This window comes from Cryptomeria japonica, chromosome 9 (genome assembly GCF_030272615.1).
Source record: "Cryptomeria japonica chromosome 9, Sugi_1.0, whole genome shotgun sequence".
Lineage (NCBI taxonomy): Eukaryota > Viridiplantae > Streptophyta > Pinopsida > Cupressales > Cupressaceae > Cryptomeria > Cryptomeria japonica.
Window position 1 is genome coordinate 54,910,395 of NC_081413.1, and position 18,254 is coordinate 54,928,648.

At 36.7% G+C, this 18,254-nt stretch overlaps 1 protein-coding gene across 2 annotated transcripts in view; it reads left to right on the forward strand.

Annotated features, from left to right (window-relative positions):
* The window catches only part of LOC131046865 (nuclear transcription factor Y subunit A-7), a 33,871-nt gene extending 19,181 nt beyond the window's left edge, over window positions 1-14,690 (forward strand). Inside the window, exons 7-8 of one of the 2 annotated variants that reach the window (XM_057980682.2) lie at window positions 13,611-13,833; window positions 13,969-14,690. In XM_057980682.2, coding sequence (XP_057836665.1) covers window positions 13,611-13,833; window positions 13,969-14,045 — 300 coding nt within the window. In that variant the 3' untranslated portion in view covers window positions 14,046-14,690. Of the gene's footprint in view, window positions 1-13,610 lie in introns of both variants that reach the window. The other variant, XM_057980672.2, reaches the window with a different exon arrangement.
* Window positions 14,691-18,254: the final 3,564 nt, after the last annotated feature.

Consider the following 18,254-nt stretch of genomic DNA (forward strand, 5'->3'; position numbering starts at 1 on the left):
CTGAACTGTTAACGAAGTTACAGGCTGTCTCCATACTCATATATAAGGCCAATGCATAGGATAATCTAAAAACAAGAAGCACTATAGAAAAAGGCACATTTAATTATTGCGGAGCAGCGATGCCAATCCAAGCAGAGATCTTATTATACATCAATGCAGCATTGGCATGTTAGCAAATGGATTAAGGAAATGATAAGAATTGTGTTTACATTAACAAGTATTATTAGTAATTCTTGATTAGGTGCGGTAAACAGCAGCAGATTAATTAGTTAAGGCAAAAGACATGATATGAGGAGTCACCACCTTTGCAAGGATAGTGACCGTTTGGAAAGGCATAACTTTCCATGCAAATCGAGGGTTTATATACAGCATAACAACCACTCAAAGGAAAGGCATCGAACAATGCTGGAAGAGGTGGACATAATAAAAAGATCTGGGAAGAAAAATATTGGAGGAAGATCAGATCTGGAATGGAATAAACACATAGGCGCTTCAGGCAGTTTGATAAACAATACAGTGGCATGAGTTCCTGGGCACATATGTTTTATTCTGTAACAATGTCATGACTATTTCTGTATATCCATCATGCCTATGTTCATATCTGTTATAATAGATCTGAATTATGATATATTACTGAGTGTTTATTCTAAGTATTACTGAACATGATAGGAGGAGAGAAATTACAGTTAGGAAAATGGTGTTGGGGTTACCCAGTAGGCACACCATCTCATGGTTTAAGACCGAGGAGTCCCATGAAGCCGAGGGGGTACATAGGTGCTGCCCTTGGGCCTATGAGGAGTAGAGTTCCTGGGCACCTTACTGTAACAGTTCTCATACCTTCTATCATGCTGAATGAATATGTAAACCATGGGTTATAGGACAGGTATGACAAGTGGAGGAAACCAGTGATGGGATGCCTCAATAGGTAGGCCACCTCATTGATGTCATGGGCCACACGAGGTCAAGGGGTTAAGCCGTCCTTGATCCTAGGATAGAAGGTTTCTTGGGCACTACACTTGTTCATCCTATCCTATTCCTATTCTATGACTAAGTGCTTTTAAAATGAATTCATGCTTTACTCAAATAAGTTCTTAGGATATGATACAATCATGTATTCTATATTTTTATAATTCCTAACTTGTCTACAGGGCTACATTCAGAATACCAGGTATTGCTAAATCTCATTCTACTTTATTTAGGGCATAAATTAGGTATCCATTTGTTGAGGACAATCATGAAATTGGGGTTTAATGTTAATCCTTATAAGTTTAAATGTTATTGTAACTTCTTACTTTCTAAATGATTATTAATATTATTGCAGGACTTAAACTAGGATTACTTTGAGCCATGTATTACATTTGATAATTTGTATGAAGTTAAAAATAAATTACCTTCTTAGACTTGAGCCGAAATTATTATTCTAGGGCCTAAATTAAGGAGAATCCAAGAAGGGACATTACAGTAAGTGATGTGGCACCCAGATCGACCGTTATCAAAAACTCATCATTGAACTGAAAGACCGAAGCTAACACATGCAACAATAGACCACTGACTGATAATTCATCATTGATGTGAGTAATTGCATATAGCACACATGCACTCTACACCACCAGCTGAATTTTATGGTACCTACAAATGTGATTGCAACCTCAAGAGAGGGTTGTTAAAATCATCCAGATGAAAGTCACCATACTCAATTGGATTTTTGGTTGGGGCAAGTGATTTCATGCAGAAAGGAAGCAGCAGAATGGCCAATAGCTCTATAAATTTTCCCTAAATCTTAATGGATGTTAGCTCCTACATCTGTGAATGCTCTGCTTCCATTTTAATGACTGCAAATCAATTTGAAATCCCATCATATTAACAGGTTTGATTTGGAGGGTTCTGTGCCACCTCCGCAATCAAGTGGGCCATGTGCACCTTTGCAAGCATTGTAGCCACACTGCCAAGCTTTCACAATTGTCATTTGTTACTGTTTACAACTCTACGCCATTAGGGAGATTGACATGATTGCCTTAGTTGACATTAAGCAGAGAGCAATTCTCAATTTTGACCTCAAAAAATGGGACACCAGTTGAAGCCTAAGGGTCACTATTTGAATTGGCATTTGGTCCATACATGGAGCAACAACCATCACAAGCCTGTTTCTTCAAACTGCCAAGGTCGAGCTGGAAGATACAATATTACTTTGATGCAAAGTGTGGAACAGTCATAGCATCACATTCAAATAGGCAAGAAAGAGATAGAGATGTAATAGTCATAAATGTGTATCCCTTCGAAAGGTCCTGCAATTCTCCATTCCTGATCAATGTAGAGATACATATAGATCTTAAAATAGTGCACCAAATGTCTCCTTGTTGCCAACTGTGCCATGTCAAATGGTGATCATTGAGGGAAGGTCTCCTATTGAGTGATGACAAAATTAAAAGCTGTGACAGGCTGCAAAAACAGTTCCACCATAAATACAGTTACACATTAATAAGGAAATTGTGTGAGGCTGAAAAGTACAGATTTGGGCTTTTCTCGTTTGATTTTTATTTATGTCACTGCAAAGGTAGAAGCCATTTGGCTTTAATAGTTACCTTGGTTTAGGTTGCAATCTGTCCGCAATTTCCAAAGTATTGCCACCTTTCTTGATACATGTTAGAGTGTATATTTAATTGAGGTATGGATATAAAAACTAGCCGTCAATCTTCTGTTGGACTTTTCATTCTCCTTCCATGGTGGGACCGTGCCATTTTTCTTTGGAACCATGCCTTAAGCAAAAACAATTGCAATTGATACAAATGCCATGAAGTGGTTGAAGAACCAAGCCAGTTATTACCCTTTGATTGATCAATGCTGAAATATTCAAACGTACTGGTTCTGCCATTTATGGTGAATTATGGTTGTTTAGGATGATTGTGGAATGATAAGACTTGAGGTAAGAAAAATATTTTGTGAATGAGTTTAACTAATTTAAAAAATAGATATCATATATGTTTGTCTATCTTGAATTTACTTCAAATTTTTATGTAAGGAGTGTTTTCACAATGCAACAAACATAATATTGTTTTTGGGGTTTTGTCCGTTTGGTCCATTCTACATTGATCCATATTTCATTAGTAGTGGTTCACAAGTAATGTTTCTTTTTCAGACTCGATTAATCCTTTTTATTTTTGCTTTACTCTCGATTTACATACAATGTGATATCTATTTTAAGTTGAGTTGAATCTTTTCCAAAATTAGCAAAATTCTGTGAGAAGATGTGATAGCTCATGAGTTATCGGCACTTGGTACTTGGCGCTTGGCAGGTTCTGTGATCTGTTTTGAATTGTATTGTTGCTTTTTTCCCATAGTTGGGCACAAATCCCAAGGCACCAAAATTGGCAGAAACTTCATGATTCAGTTGCATTCTCATCAGAAATTGGGATTAATTTTGGATTTGGCAGGATTTTTTATTTTGATAATGTATTTTTTATAAGATCAAAGGAGATCAAAAGCAATTATTCAAGGAAGCATGACGAAGGAAACACTTCCTAGAACCATAAAACCTAGAGAAGATCACCAGAGAGCCAGAAGAGGGAAGGTTACATATTTTCTTCAAGTTCATTGTTTGTTTTAACCTCAGGACCTTGAGTACTGTTTCAGACATGCTGGCCACTGTGAAAGATTGACTGATGTATTCGTCTTTCTGAGCCTCTCAAGTCATTGATTAGAAAGCATAGATTTTCTTGGATGTACTTGGTCCACATTTGTGTATGATCTTAAAGTAATCACCTTTCTCCTTCGTCTCATGCTGAATTTGAAGGAGATGATTTTTGTTGTTATCCAGCAAGTCATGAATGGAGATGCTGAGGTTTTGGAAAAGAGCTCATTTGTGTCTAAGCTTTTGAAAGAAATTCAGCCAATTAGAATTAATTTTTTGAAGAATGGCTAAGACTCTAGAAGAAGCTTCCGTTTGGGTTTTTGATTTGGACAGAGATCTGACCACTAGATGAAGTAGCATAAGAGGTATGAACATGAGTATGATCAATGTTAATTTTTTTTGGAGAATATTCATGAAAACTAGCCTTGTGTTTTCCTTTGTGCTTTGGAGAAGAGCCACTGTCATTTGCAGCCAATAGGTAACTTGAGAAAGGTTGGCTCATATACTCCTTGGCATTACCTATGTGAAGCAACTACCTATGTGAATGAAATGCTGCTGCTCAGAATTGGAAGCAGCAGGAGCTAGAGGAGTGGCATTGAGATTTAGTTGCAACTAAGGAGAGGCAGTTGGGATAGGGGGCTCGACAATGGAGAGCAGCTATCAAGGAAGACACTAAAGAAAGAAAGGAGGATGAAAGACAGAGACAAGAATAAATGTGCTAGCCAAAGGAGGAAGGCAGGTGGAGCTAAGCAAATGAAATAGTGCCAAAACCAGCAAGTCATATGCCTGAGATAATAAAAAAGGACCAAAAACATGCGGTAGAAGACCAGAGCCACGGAAAAACACGAGGGAAAAACATGTAACCATGAAGGAGGTAGGAAAATGGCAGAACTATCAATGTAAATAAAAGGCTCCAAAAGACTGCCAAATATTCTGAGCCAAAAGGAGAGGATAAATATGAAAGAGGAAGTGCCAGCTACTAGAGATAAAATGGGAAAAACTAAATCCACTATCGAAAGAAAAACCCAAATGGATGAAGGGGAAAAAAACCCTTATAAAGACCTGGACGGAAGCAACAAACAAGAAGGGAAATGAGGAGGCGCCAAATGAGGAACAGGGAAATAAAAAATTCTAAAGATATAAAAAATTGTACGAAAAGATCCTTCTAACATATGCAAGGAAATATATCCATGCTTATTTTAAACATGGATAACTGAAACAAATAGCTTATCCTGTATGAGTAGCAATAGGTTAATGGATATATGATTTTTTAACACTTTCATTCTGATTTTTTTCTAAATAATATCTTCATGTAAGCATTTCTGTATGACAAATCGATTGGAAGTAGAAACTTTCGATTCTTCAAAGATAAAAAATAATAAGAGTGACAAATAGCTTTCAGATTCCTGAACCATCCTCTTCCCTAACAGTCCTCAGAATGAATTGGTCAATCTCATAAATCACATAGGTGCCCATACCCATCCCTTCAAATTAGGCCAATCTAATTGGTGTTCTTGAGGTTGCAGTTGGTATATAAATGATGGAATCATTGTGGAGACATATGGAGAGAAGTTGAATGTGTTGCACGAAGTATATGTAAAGTAGTGCAGTGGTTCGGAAGTGTTACAGTGCAGAGATGAAGACAGTTTCAGTATGTTTTGAATTATGAACTGTGATCAGCATTACCGTGGATGTGGTTCTCTACGGTTCAACCCTATTGATGTCTTTGTATCTGGAGTGTTGTATCTTACCTTGAAGAAGTGATCTTCAACGTTTGCAAGTCTCTTTTGTATATTGCCCTAAGGTAGTGCAAAGATAGAGAAGGTAGTTGTGAAGTGGGTTTTGCATTAGGTTGAACAGGAACTTTATGCATAGCTCATTGAATCAGGTATCAATATGACGAAGAAGTTTGAATAAGGTCCCAGCCAAAAACAAACTCCAAAGCAATTGTATAAGGCAAAATGAGACGTGTGAGGCTTCACACCATGTCAGCACACCATGTCAGCACACCTTCCCAACCATCTTAAAACATCGCTCATAGATCCACATGCAACCGCACGGACCAAAACATTATAGGTCAGGTGCAAAAGATAAAACTGTCAAAACACACCGCCACAACTTTCAATACGAACCACCAAGAGTACTTGTGGATGCCCTAGATAGCATCAACAAGCACCGATAACTCTGAATAACCGAACCGCATCACCAGAATACTAGCAGGTATAGGAATTCTTTCATATCTACACACCAACTGCAGATCCTATAAATCAGCACTAAAGCTCTGAAAACTTCAAGATACATCATTAAAAGCCTTCTGAAGCAACCACAAATAAATTCCACACATCTGCATGACCACACTACAATCCCACTGTAATTGCACTATATACTAGACCACATCCGAACCACAAACTGTAACCAAGTTGCTCATCCGAATCAGCAAGTTTGACATCGATGACAACAAGAACACATATTTGCAGCAAAAACGTGATGGCCACATTAACACATACACCAAATTTTAGGATCTTAACAAAGCATCTCCTCAACATGATTTCCATCTTCCTAACATTGATATGATTATAGACTTGATGGTTATGAAGGGCTTTGCAAGCTATAATCAAAATCTTATTGTTGCCTTGGTTTTTAGACCCTATTTTCAAAACCATGATTTTACCCATTAATAGGCTAAAACAATGCTTTGAAGCCTTAAGAGTGTTTTAGAGATGTTATATGTTTCAAAATACCCTTTAGAACCTTCAACACTTATAATTTTACGCATTGTCAGGTTTTTGCCTTGCTTTCGAAACTGCTGTGGGACTCCAACAAGCTTTCCCACAACCGGTCAAAGTTCCAATGAGTTTTTATCTTAAGTCGCAATCTTCTCAAAAGTTAAGTCTTTGCCTTCAGCCCCCATCCTTGGTTTCAAAACCATTGTTAGGGCTTGACAGGGTTTTTATAACCTGTCCCAAGCCCAACAATTTTCTTTCCTTCATAAATGTTGGGAAAGAGATAAGTTGTGGTAACCATGTTGAGAGCTGTTGAGGTTCTCACAACCCGACATTTTCCTGAAAGATGTCTTTATTTCAAAAGATGAAAGCTTCAAGATAAGAAAAGAAAGAGAAAGAAAGAAAATGTTCTCAAGAGTAAACAATGAGTTTTGAAACTATGTCGGGAGCCGACAAGGTTTGACAAGAAACTTAGAACCAAAACAAACTCGACAAAAAAGGAACAAAGAAGAGAAGGATTTAAATGATGAAAGATAAAAAAAAAAAAAGCAAAAAGGAAAAAAAGAAGAAAAGTTTTCAAATGCGGAAAACTCAGAGGTTGTGACAAACTCGTTAGGTTTCAACGAGGTTTCCATATCCTAGTTGGTAGCTGACATTTGATCCGAATCTAAGTTTCCAAAAGCTCCAAAGAGAAATAAAACAGAAGGGCAATGACAAGAATCTAAGTTTCCAAAAGCTCCAAAGATTGGAGAAATAAAACAGAAGGGCAATGACAAGAATCTAAGTTTCCAAAAGCTCCAAAGAGAAATAAAACAGAAGGGCAATGACAAGGCGGTGAAAGAGAATGGTTTTGAAGCCTTTCTCGGTCCCTGATAAGGTTTAGAAAACCTGATAAATGTTCGATGTCCATTCAAAAGGCAAAATTCAATTAGGCGCCAACTCATCTCACATTTATGGCTGGCAAGGCAGAGGTTGGTGATATTAATACCCGAGCATACAAAGGATTTCATTCTCTAAACATCTCATTGCAAAGGCAATTGTGAAGGAATAAGCAAGATTTAGAGAGCTCAAGAAGCAAGAGTTGAAACAGATGGTCATGTGCAGGTCAAAACAAAGGAGTTTTGTATTACAGTTGCAGAAGTATATACACCCCAATCACTCAGGAGTCAATTGTTGCTGCTATCAATTTGATTTTCTTTTGAAATTATCAGTGCAAAACCGGCAAAAACAGGGGGAAATTGTGTCCATGTTTTTCCAGAATTTAAGGCCATTGTTTTGGAGCTAAAATCTACGAAAAATGAATTATAAATATTTGGGCTATAATCATCTTTTTGGATTAGAGAGCACTCTGCATAAGATTGGAGATACATGACTAGGGCACATAAATTTGGGAGAATTCTAGAAAAGGGTTAATTGCTCTAATAGTCACCCAATTACTCAAAGGTTAGCCGAGAGTAGTTTGCTTGAAGCTGTTTCATTTTCTCTCGCAGCATAATACACAAGTTTGGTTCTTGAATTCATAAGCAGGTATAACCCAAACACCAGGTGAAGTGAATGAAAATACACAGTTAGCTAATGCATAAAACAAGAATTCAAAACACAAAAGCATATCCTTATACCTTCATATCTCCATGGTTGAGCTAAAGTGAGCCCCCCATCTCACTTGATTTGCTCTTTATATTTTTCGAAATGTGCATTGCTCTCCAATCAACATAACAATATGGATTCTATGATGGAAATTTTTGTATAATGATTGTATGATTGCAAGTGATGATTAATGAAGGGAAAGGCTCCAATTTATAGAATTTTTGATGGAAGAATGGAGGGATGGAAAATGGCATGAAGGGCTGAGATTGCATGAGATGAGGTGACATGGATTGAAGGCTTAGCCACGTGACAAGTGTCACAAGGTGGAGGCATCGTGAAAAACACTTTGTTGTTATAGCAGCAGGAGATATCTTTCCCTTGACTTCTATCTTAATGATTATTAATACCTTATTTATTTCCTAATCATTGCTGGCTTTTATCTGCATTTACTAAATTGATTGTTAGTTTTGTATCCATTTGTTATCGGATAATTAAGTATAGTTGTCTATCGGGTGTTAGTTATATCGCACTCCCTTGTTTTGATGGGTTACCTTGATCGGGGTCATGTCCCTTCATATGCCTTGGATGGGTATATTATTTCTTCAGTTAGAGCTTTAAAGAATATATAGTCATGGTATTAGAGCGGGTTTAAGAAAAGATCTGACCAGACTTGTTTTAAGCAGTCGAGTAAACCTTTCTCTAGGATAGATCTTTGAAGGAGAATTTGTGCGGAAAAAGAAGATGGTGAACGGTGTCAAGGTAGAAGATAGTCTTGATGGAGCCTCAAACTTCCAACACTTGGAAACCTAGGGTGTACTCATTGCATTAGAGGAGAATGATCTTCTTGATTTCGTGGAGCGTAATATGCTCGAGCCTTCCGATGATATTGAGAAAATCTAGTGGAAGAAGAATGACACGAAAACTAGGAAGATCTTGATAGACTCTATATGATGAATCACCTAGTACCAATCATCTCCAAGTTGAAGTCAGCCAAAGAAATTTTTGAAACTCTAAAAGGCATGTATGAGATCAACAACACCAATAGAGCCCTTGCTTTGAGACAACAACTTCATCGTGTAAAAATGGATAAAGAAGATTCACTCATCTCATTGTCTATGAAGATTGCTAATTTGAGAGATCAGTTGAGCGCTATTGGGGACATAATTGTAGACAAAGATCTTGTTATCCTGGCACTAAATGGTCTTCCCCAATCTTGGGAGCCCTTCATCCAAAGCATCAGTGGGAGATCTAAGCTGCCCAAGTTTTGAGCTGATTGTATTCAAGAAGAGTCTAGGTTGGCAGCAAGAGGAATGATGTAGAAAATCGAGTTCTTGCTACACATACTTCTAGAGAAAGAGGCAAAAGAAGAAAAAGGAATGGAGACAAAGAATCAGATTCTGCCCCAGATCTAAAGAAGGATTTCTCTCACATTCAATGTTTCAAGCGTGACAAGTATGGTCACTTTGCTCGAGATTGCAAATTAAGACCTACACAACTTGCTTCTATTGCGGAAATTGCCATGGGGACATCTCAGAAGGAGCCAAGCTCTAAAGTTGATTTAGAAGGTTGCTTATTCTAAAGTCTATCAATTTCTTCGAAGAGGAGGAATTAACATTCAAAGGGAGTCTGACAAACCAACAGAGGCAACTTTGGATGAGAAGGTCATGAGGTTGATACTAGTACTTGAAGCCCTTGCTGAGAGGGAGGCTTAGCATCAATGATTTGTGTTATCTGTTGTCAATGCATTTGTTCTCTGAGACAGAAATTTGACGTGAAAGCTTTTGTCCATCTCTAAGACGGAGATGTGGTTCTTTCCATCCCCTGGGAGTAGCCATGGTGGATGTCATGTTGAGCGACTCCATGACAACATCACGTTGAGTGACTTTGTGATAGGCATTTGTGCACATATTCCTTTCCACACATGGGAGTAGACATGGTGGACGTCATGTTGAGTGACTCCATGACGATATCACGTTGAGTGACTCTGTGATGAACCTTTTTCCACAAATGGGTGTAGCCATTGTGAGTGTCATGTTGAGAGACTCCATGACATGGATATTTGGAAAAATACCTCCCTAGCTAAGAGGGAGTGTTGATGTTATAGCAGCAGGAGATATCTTTCCCCTGACTGCTATCTTAACGATTATTAATACCTTATTTATTTACTAATCATCGCTGTCTTTTATCTACATTTACTAAATTGATTGTTAGTTTGTATCCATTTGTTATCGTATAATTAAGTATAGTTGTCTATCGGGTGTTAGTTATATCACACCTCCTTGTTTTGATGGGTTACCCTGATTGGGGTCATGTCCCTTCACATGCTTTGGACAGGTTTATTATTTCTTCAATCAGAGCTTCAGAGAATATATAGTCATCGAAAGGATATGCTGTATCTATTCGTGTGATATCCGTGAAAATATAGCTGTGCATATTCGGATTATCTTTAGGAGTTATATGCTATTCATATACTGCAATCTCTGTGAATGATCTGCTGTATAGTTTGTGAAACAATCGGTGATTATATGTGTGAAACCTTTGAGAATTACATGTCGTATCATGTGTGAATTATATGCTGTGCACATACAGTCAAAGCTCGTGATATATCGTATATATGCTGGGTATCTTATATGCTTGTCATTAACGCCCAGCAAACTGGAAAACAATCGAATTAAATGCATTGGAGAAATCTAGCACTTGAAGAGAAAATTGATATCTTCAATATATTGATATATATTGCTTCAGATTAATTCAAATCAAAGAAATATTAATTCTAATTCTGTACTTCTGCCTATATAATTCTGATCCAAAATCAACACACTTGTCATGGGGAAGAGGGCAAGGTGTGCTCACACGTGTCATGGGTTGTCATGGGAAGAGGGCAAGGTGTGTGAGCACATCTTGGGAAGATCAAAGGAGATAACAAGTGTAAACAAAAGTGGCAAAGAGAAAGAGGTGTAAGAGAGGAAAGATGACAAATGGAGAAAAGGGGAAAGAGTTTTGGGAAGAACACTCTCACACATGAGAGCACCAAATAAAATATTTGATCAAATAGTGACTCGGAAGTGGGAAAGTGACATGTGCATTCAAGCACTAATGTAGGCTCCTCACATACAAATTCAAGAGCTTTTGGATGAATTTAAAAATTAGAAAAAATGTTAATGATGTTAGGAATCGAGGGATTAGTTAATTAATTAAGGAATTAATTAACTAATCAAAGATTAGAGGAATTTGGAATTTCTGGCTAAGGTTGAGTTTAGAAGAATAGTTAGAAAAATTATTATGGTGAGGAGAATAAAGGCTAGGCTGAACTCGAATTAATTAAAAACCTTATTTTAGAGAACTTAAGTAGTCGAACTTAGGGTGCCTACACAAGGGAAATGAAGACTAATGACAGTAAGGTGCTAATTGCCTTGTACATGGCCACAATTGGTGGATGTTTTAGACTCCCCGAGAGAGAAGTATATTGCAGATTGGGACTAAAGTATATGCTAATTTAAGTAGTCAAACTTAGAAACTTAGGGTGCCTACACAAGGGAAATAAAGACGAATGACAATAAGGTGCTAATTGCCTTGTACATGGCCACAATTGGCGGATGTTTTAGACTCCCTGAGAGAGAAGTATATGTAGATTGGGACTTTGTGACTTCACAAACACATTTCAGTGAGAAAAAGGGATATTATAAAAACATAATTACTAAGGAATGAATTGCGGTACCTAAGAAAGGCGATACTCAACTGCCCAAAACTATACACAAATTTCATTTAAAAGCAGTGATTGCTGATATCATAATAATACTTCTACATAGGTTGAGGGCCAATATGAACGTCCATGATTTTGAGGACTAGATGTTTTCTTCGTACAGATCATATGTGTAGGAAAGCAATACTTAGATTGGGCTACACTCTATGATCTCTAATTTTGCTCTCAACAAGTTTTTCTACATGTCTTATACTTGTTCTATGCACTAGCCTATGTAAGGCCATGGCCTGGGCTATAAGACATGTTGAGCAACATGACAACAACATCCAAATTTTCAACTATTATACTAACCTGAGTTATTTCAAATTTAGGTGGGTAAATGATGTATTCACAATGAAATCAGTCAGAGAGCTGCAAGGAAACCTAGGCCAAAGGATTTCACCCAAGGCCACTCAATTGGTTAATCATTATGTAAGCCATTTTATACAATTCCAAAAACTCACCTACATCAGGGTAGGAGGCTTTGATGGATTTCCTCATAAGCTACCAAAGTATGCTGATGATAAGTTTATTCTGATAGAGATTTGCAGGCAGGTCTCCAAGGTGAATAGAAGATGTGCTGAAAGGAAAAGGCTGGAATTTAGTTCCCTATTGGGCTTGGGCATTACATATGTATGCCCCAATCAGATGCACTCAACATTGAAAGAGACTTCGTCAAATATGCCATTTCTACCTATGATGACTACATATTTCCCTTTGACAGCAAGGAATTCGTAAAGAATAATTTACAATTAGGCCCAACATTCAGTGTGCCACACATGGAAGACTATTAGGCAAATTGCCTAGATAAAACTATGAAGTAAGAAAAGGGAGCTTGATGAGTTTAAGGCAGATTGTCACATTCCGGTTGGGATTAGATGTAAATGAGGTAGATGATGATGAGTCAGACCTAATTGACCCCATCTACACTTCTACAAGATCCTAAGGACCTTCAAACAAGGACTGTTGTAGTCCTAAAAAGGACTCAAATATGATTAGCGGAGAAAAAGGCAAAGACTTCAAATGTCTATACCAAGGGAGGGCAGAAGGCAGGAAGCCTAGCTAATCCTAGCTCCACAGAAACTTCTTCTTCAATAGTGGCCACTCCAACTAGACAAATTGTTTCTCTAGTTGAAAGTGGAGATGGGGATGAGCCAAAGGAAAAAGTTGGAGAACAAGAGCAAGAAATTGAAATAATGGAGATAGATTTTTCTAACCCTTGACAAGATTCTGAGAAGGCCTGTCAAAAAGATAAGGCTCCTTCTTACTTCCTCTTAATTTGCAAAATGTAACAAAAACTCTTACCATTAAAGAGAGCCCTCCAGTTTACCCGACTCTTTGAAAAGTGCTCTAGGTTCTCCCTCTTCTCCATCCTAGTTGGAGAATACTTTGTCCAAGGAGAGAAAAGTTGAACCTCTGAAGTTGCCAATTGATAATATTGTAGGTCAATGGCTACAAATATCTCCAAAGGCCACAAAGCTAAAAACTACTTCTGGACTAATGGGAGACTTTGTCCATGTATTTATGCATGGTCACGGTAAAGATTCATGCCGAATATTCTATTTTGGTTCATTTCTGTTTTTGTTTGATAAACAGATATTAAAATTGTCTCTTTCCTCTCTGAAATAAAATACGTCAGTAGTGGGAGGAAAGTGATCTTACAGCATTGTTATACAAATCGGGATTTTGATTTTGATTTCATGTTACATGCCTATTTATTGTACTAAAACACGCTTCGATCAAGACGTGTACAAATTACAATTTAAATTTTTGAATTAACAGTATCAGATTTATATTAGATGCATGCTGTTTTCCCTAAAGAGTTGAATGTAATAGCACCTGTTGAATTGAATTTCTATTATGGAAAATGTGAGAGCTACATTAATCTCTAAATTATCAGATTAGTTTTGCTAATGAGAATTTTTTGCAGCCATATTTGCATGAATCTCGACACTTGCATGCTTTAAAGCGAGCAAGGGGTTGTGGTGGTCGGTTTTTGAACACCAAGAAGGATGATAAGGCTCAAGATGGAATGCCAGGGGAAAAGAATTTACAGGGTCAAATTGGGCAAGATGTTGAGGCAGGCATGGCCAGTACAGGAAAGGGGAGTAATTCACAAGGAAACACCTATGCCGAACAAACTCAAAAAATAGGTAATGTAGCACAGCTTGAAAACACTGATGGAACTTCTCATTCAGGAATAGGCTCTTCTGGAATGTCTACTGGTCTGTGTCAAAATCAACGTCAAAGTCAATCTCTTCATTCATCTGCATTTCATCTATTTTCAGTTAGCAGTTCTGAAAGCGGACAGGTTGGGAGTATGGTTTCTAATGGAGGCCACCACACGGCAGTGGTAATTCAGTGAAGGCACTTTCAGTGTGGGAGCTGTTTTCTGTTAGTTCTAGCTTTACAGTTCCTCCTTGTACTTAAAGTGCCTTTCTTGTTTATAGCCTGAAACCTGCATTCCAACATGAACTGGTCAATCTATATTACAAATTTTACAAAGATGAAGTGCTGTAAAGGTCAAAACTCTGGTATATGTATATGTAAGAGTTGTAGGTTGTGTTTTCTTTGTGTTAATCAGCATATGTTCGTGTTAGCCTGGAGATGTTATATGATGTGTTCTTTGGTTTGCATCTTTCTCTCTGTAAAGATGCTCTATACCTCAGGCTTTGCACCAAAAATGTTTGAACAGTTGACCTGGAAGTTACAGTTCCTTGATCACTGTTGTGTGGTTGACGATGTAGGACAGGGCAGGCATATTCAATCTACTTCAAAAGTAGACCAAAGGCAATTCATTCTTGGCTTTACTGCTTTTTCTTATGATTGTGAAAGTAATTAAAACTGTACTGTAAGACCTTATGTTTTATGTTTGAACAGGTGTAACTCCTAAAAAATACTGTAACCTAGTCTGTGGCTTGCTCTTGGGTTTGTCGTACCTCCCTTTTGCTTGACCCTGTAGGGTGTGGATTCTGTGATTGACTTTCAATGGCAATGAAGTTTTCTCCAATTCACTTCTTAATATTATCTTCACTGAAATTTTTAAACTCTATTCATAACATTTATGATGGCGTATTGACAAGGATTTGGTAGATATTGTCTACATGAGTTATGGATGTTTTATTATCTACTACTAACCTACTGAAAAGTTAGAAAACATGGGTGTTCTGGCATGGCAGTGATGAAAGAATGTCATTGGATAAGAGTTATTATTCCTGACGAGGTAATTGTTTTTTCTGGGTTAGCTTCAGTTTACCGTCTTTTTTAGTAATTTTTTTGTTAGTGAATGCCAGTGTTATCTTAGTAAGTGTAGAATTTATGTTGAAGTTAAAATTACTAGAAACATTATATTGTGGTCTTTCCTAGTAAATTCATATTTTTGCTGTTTCTGTTTTTTTTAACCCAGTTCAATTACATTATCAGCAGAAATTCCACGGTTTGCCCAGCTCGATGCATTGGTTGCTAAACATGATTCTGACTATATTCCTGTTGAACTATCTATTACAACCCTCCACTTACACAGATTACACAGAATATGACAATTTTCATAAAGGCTATGTAAAACTTCAAAAAGTAGATAGATTACAAGATCAATACATCTTATTTTCATCTGGATATATGTATGCCTCCTTCCAAATGTAAATTATGAAAACTTTATTAATAAGTATAAGTGCATATACCTGAATCTCTTGGATTGTGAATGCGTTCTACCCTTTTCTGAAAACTAATTATCAGTTGACGTACAAGACAAAAGTTTCTAAGACGGCTTAGTACACCTTTTCACTTGATGTCAACGGGTTAAACAGCTCATCTAGTCAAAACCTCTAGTAGCGGGATTGTGTATTTAACTAATTTTTGCCTAGAAAATTGCATTAGTTTTTAAGAGGTACAGCTTGACTAACTATTGTCCCCCAAGGCAATCTGAAACTCGATGTTGCAGTTTCTAAAGTTATCTAGGACCTCCCAATGTTTATTCTATGTATTTTAATGCTAAGTGCTTTACTTAGTGTGTGTATATAGACCCAAACCCATTGTTCTATCATCAAGTATTACTTTATCACAACGTTATATGTTTTTGCCTCAGTTTTCATTGTTGTCTTGTTCAAAGCTTAGCCTCTTCGATCAGAAAGGCATGTACACTCTAATTTTCATATGATCTTTGAGCAAAGTGGCTTTCTTTGAAGTAGTCTAAATAGTGTTTTCCAAGGGAACTCTAAATTTCAAGATTCACAAAATTTTTGCAAACCATTGTGAAAAATCTGTATTTCAGTTTTAAGTTATTGAGATTTTGATCTTTAACACAAATTCACTCTATAGGCCATAAATTTTGGATTTTCTCATTATATTTTCTAGAAATCTCAATAAAATTCATTTGGTGTATATTTTCTTTGAATTTTTTTGATTGTAGGCTGGCCGCATTATAGAATTGACCAGTCAAAATTTGGTGTATTCATTTGCTGTGGAGGTTATTCAAGTATGTAAATAACCCAAGGAGAAATAAACGATGAAATAAGCATTGTAAGTAGAATTAGCTGTTCATAATAAACTTTGGTATAAGCTGGAATAATAACGTACACCATTGAACATAACATTCATTAGTAGATGTACATCATTGAACATAACATGCATTAGTAGATGTATTAGAAAGGCAATAATTTATGAATTGAAGATTAAAACCAAGAATTTATCACTCGTGGTATATAGTAAAGACTTAAGACACTACAACAATGAACAAAGCGATCTTTGTCCTTGGTAACGAGGTGAACGATTTGTTAGGAATGCACTCTTAATAGGATGGGGTTAGATAGTGTTGAAGTGTATCGTTCACATTTCAATCATATTTGTGTTGATATATGAGTTGTTGGAGGGAAAGATAAGATGCATCAAAGCATATAAGTATTTCCTTTAAAGAAAGGTTTCTTTGAGAGCTCTCATTAAATAAGAATTAAGACTGGAATTAGTAGTAGCTAAGAACAAAGAAGAATATATCTTTCATTTCTATCACTGCATTATTGTTTGATACCGAATTTGTTCTTGGTTGATGGAAATAAATTGAAGCGGAGATTAGTCGCACTATTATGAGAAGCATCTCAACTACATACTTAGTCTGAAGCAACGATTTGGAATAATCTTTTATGCCTTTTCAAAATGATAACCCCCTCTTGCAAAACGAGGCAGGGTTTTAACAGTCAGCTGTAATCTTTTCATTATATCCGAACCCATAATTATCCATATCTACTTCTAAAAAAGAGCTGTGTAGGTTATTTAAGTATGCAATAACCCAAGGAGAAATAAACGATGAAATAAGCATTGAAAGTAGAATTAGCTGTTCATAATAAACTTTGGTATAAGCTGGAATAATAACGTACCCAACACTAAATGGATGTGCGTTACTAGAACAGTAAGCATGTAAGAATGTTTAGACAACCAAATTAAGATTTAAGCCACAATGATTTGTTTAGTAGAGACCCTTTGGGTTAAATATGTCATATAGCTGTCAAGCTACTACTAGTCGAGAACTATGACTACTCTGAACTATGACTACTCTTGGAGAGCATTAATAGTTGTTCCTTACAAATTATTACTGATGGTAATTCGTTTCCAAAGTTATAAATACAGAGTGTTTTCAAGGTTGTAGGTTCATACAAGTAGTCATGGGTCTTCTAGTAAAGCATACATATGCCTAGATGTATGAGGCCTTGAGCATATTAAATATTGGATATTGAAATGTCAACCACACAAGTGGTAAATCAAATAATTGATTTCATAAAGGGAATGGACCAAGAATGGTTGAGGGTAGAGTATGACTAGTACAACTCAAACTTTTTTTTATCCTCATAAGTATGCATAAGCATATGAGTATACCTCGTATGTTAGTGTGACTTGACCTTAAAATGACGTTCTTGTTGAGAAGGGTGGTGAAAATTGATTACACGTTAATTTGTGTTTGTATTTATGAAAAACCTTTGGCCAAGTTGACTTTATGTCATGCAAGTGTCTATAAGTTGACTTGGTTCAGATACATTGACTAGTCAGAGGTCATGCTAGTTAGGAGAACCTAATAGTGTGTGATTGACTAGAGTTATGTAGGGTATGGCATTAGGTTTGTTATACTGCTTAAACCCTTGTGAAGGGCATGGCCGCTTCCTACCACCCTCATGATACTTTCCATCTGATCATATACTTTGGATCATTAAAAAGTTTAATAGTAAACTCTAATCTCTTCTTGTACTTATTTGAAATAGAATTATGATAAGAGCAATTTCTAATTTGTATATGCATTATTATTCATGATGTTAGTTACTTCTTATTATGCAAAAAAATTTATAGTTCTACGTTTTATCAATTTAATTTTGATTTTAATTGTTAGTTTTTCATTCTTGTTCTACTTAGTAAACTTATCATGTTACACTCACTCTAAACTTCCTCCAAGGACTAATCACAAAGAAATCATCACAAAATCCAACTCCTAAAGTTGATGAGTCATGTCATCCCACTCCACCATGTGAGGCAACTATTTATGAACCCCTTCGATCTCCCACACCTATCATTCCTCTTCCACATGTTAACACCA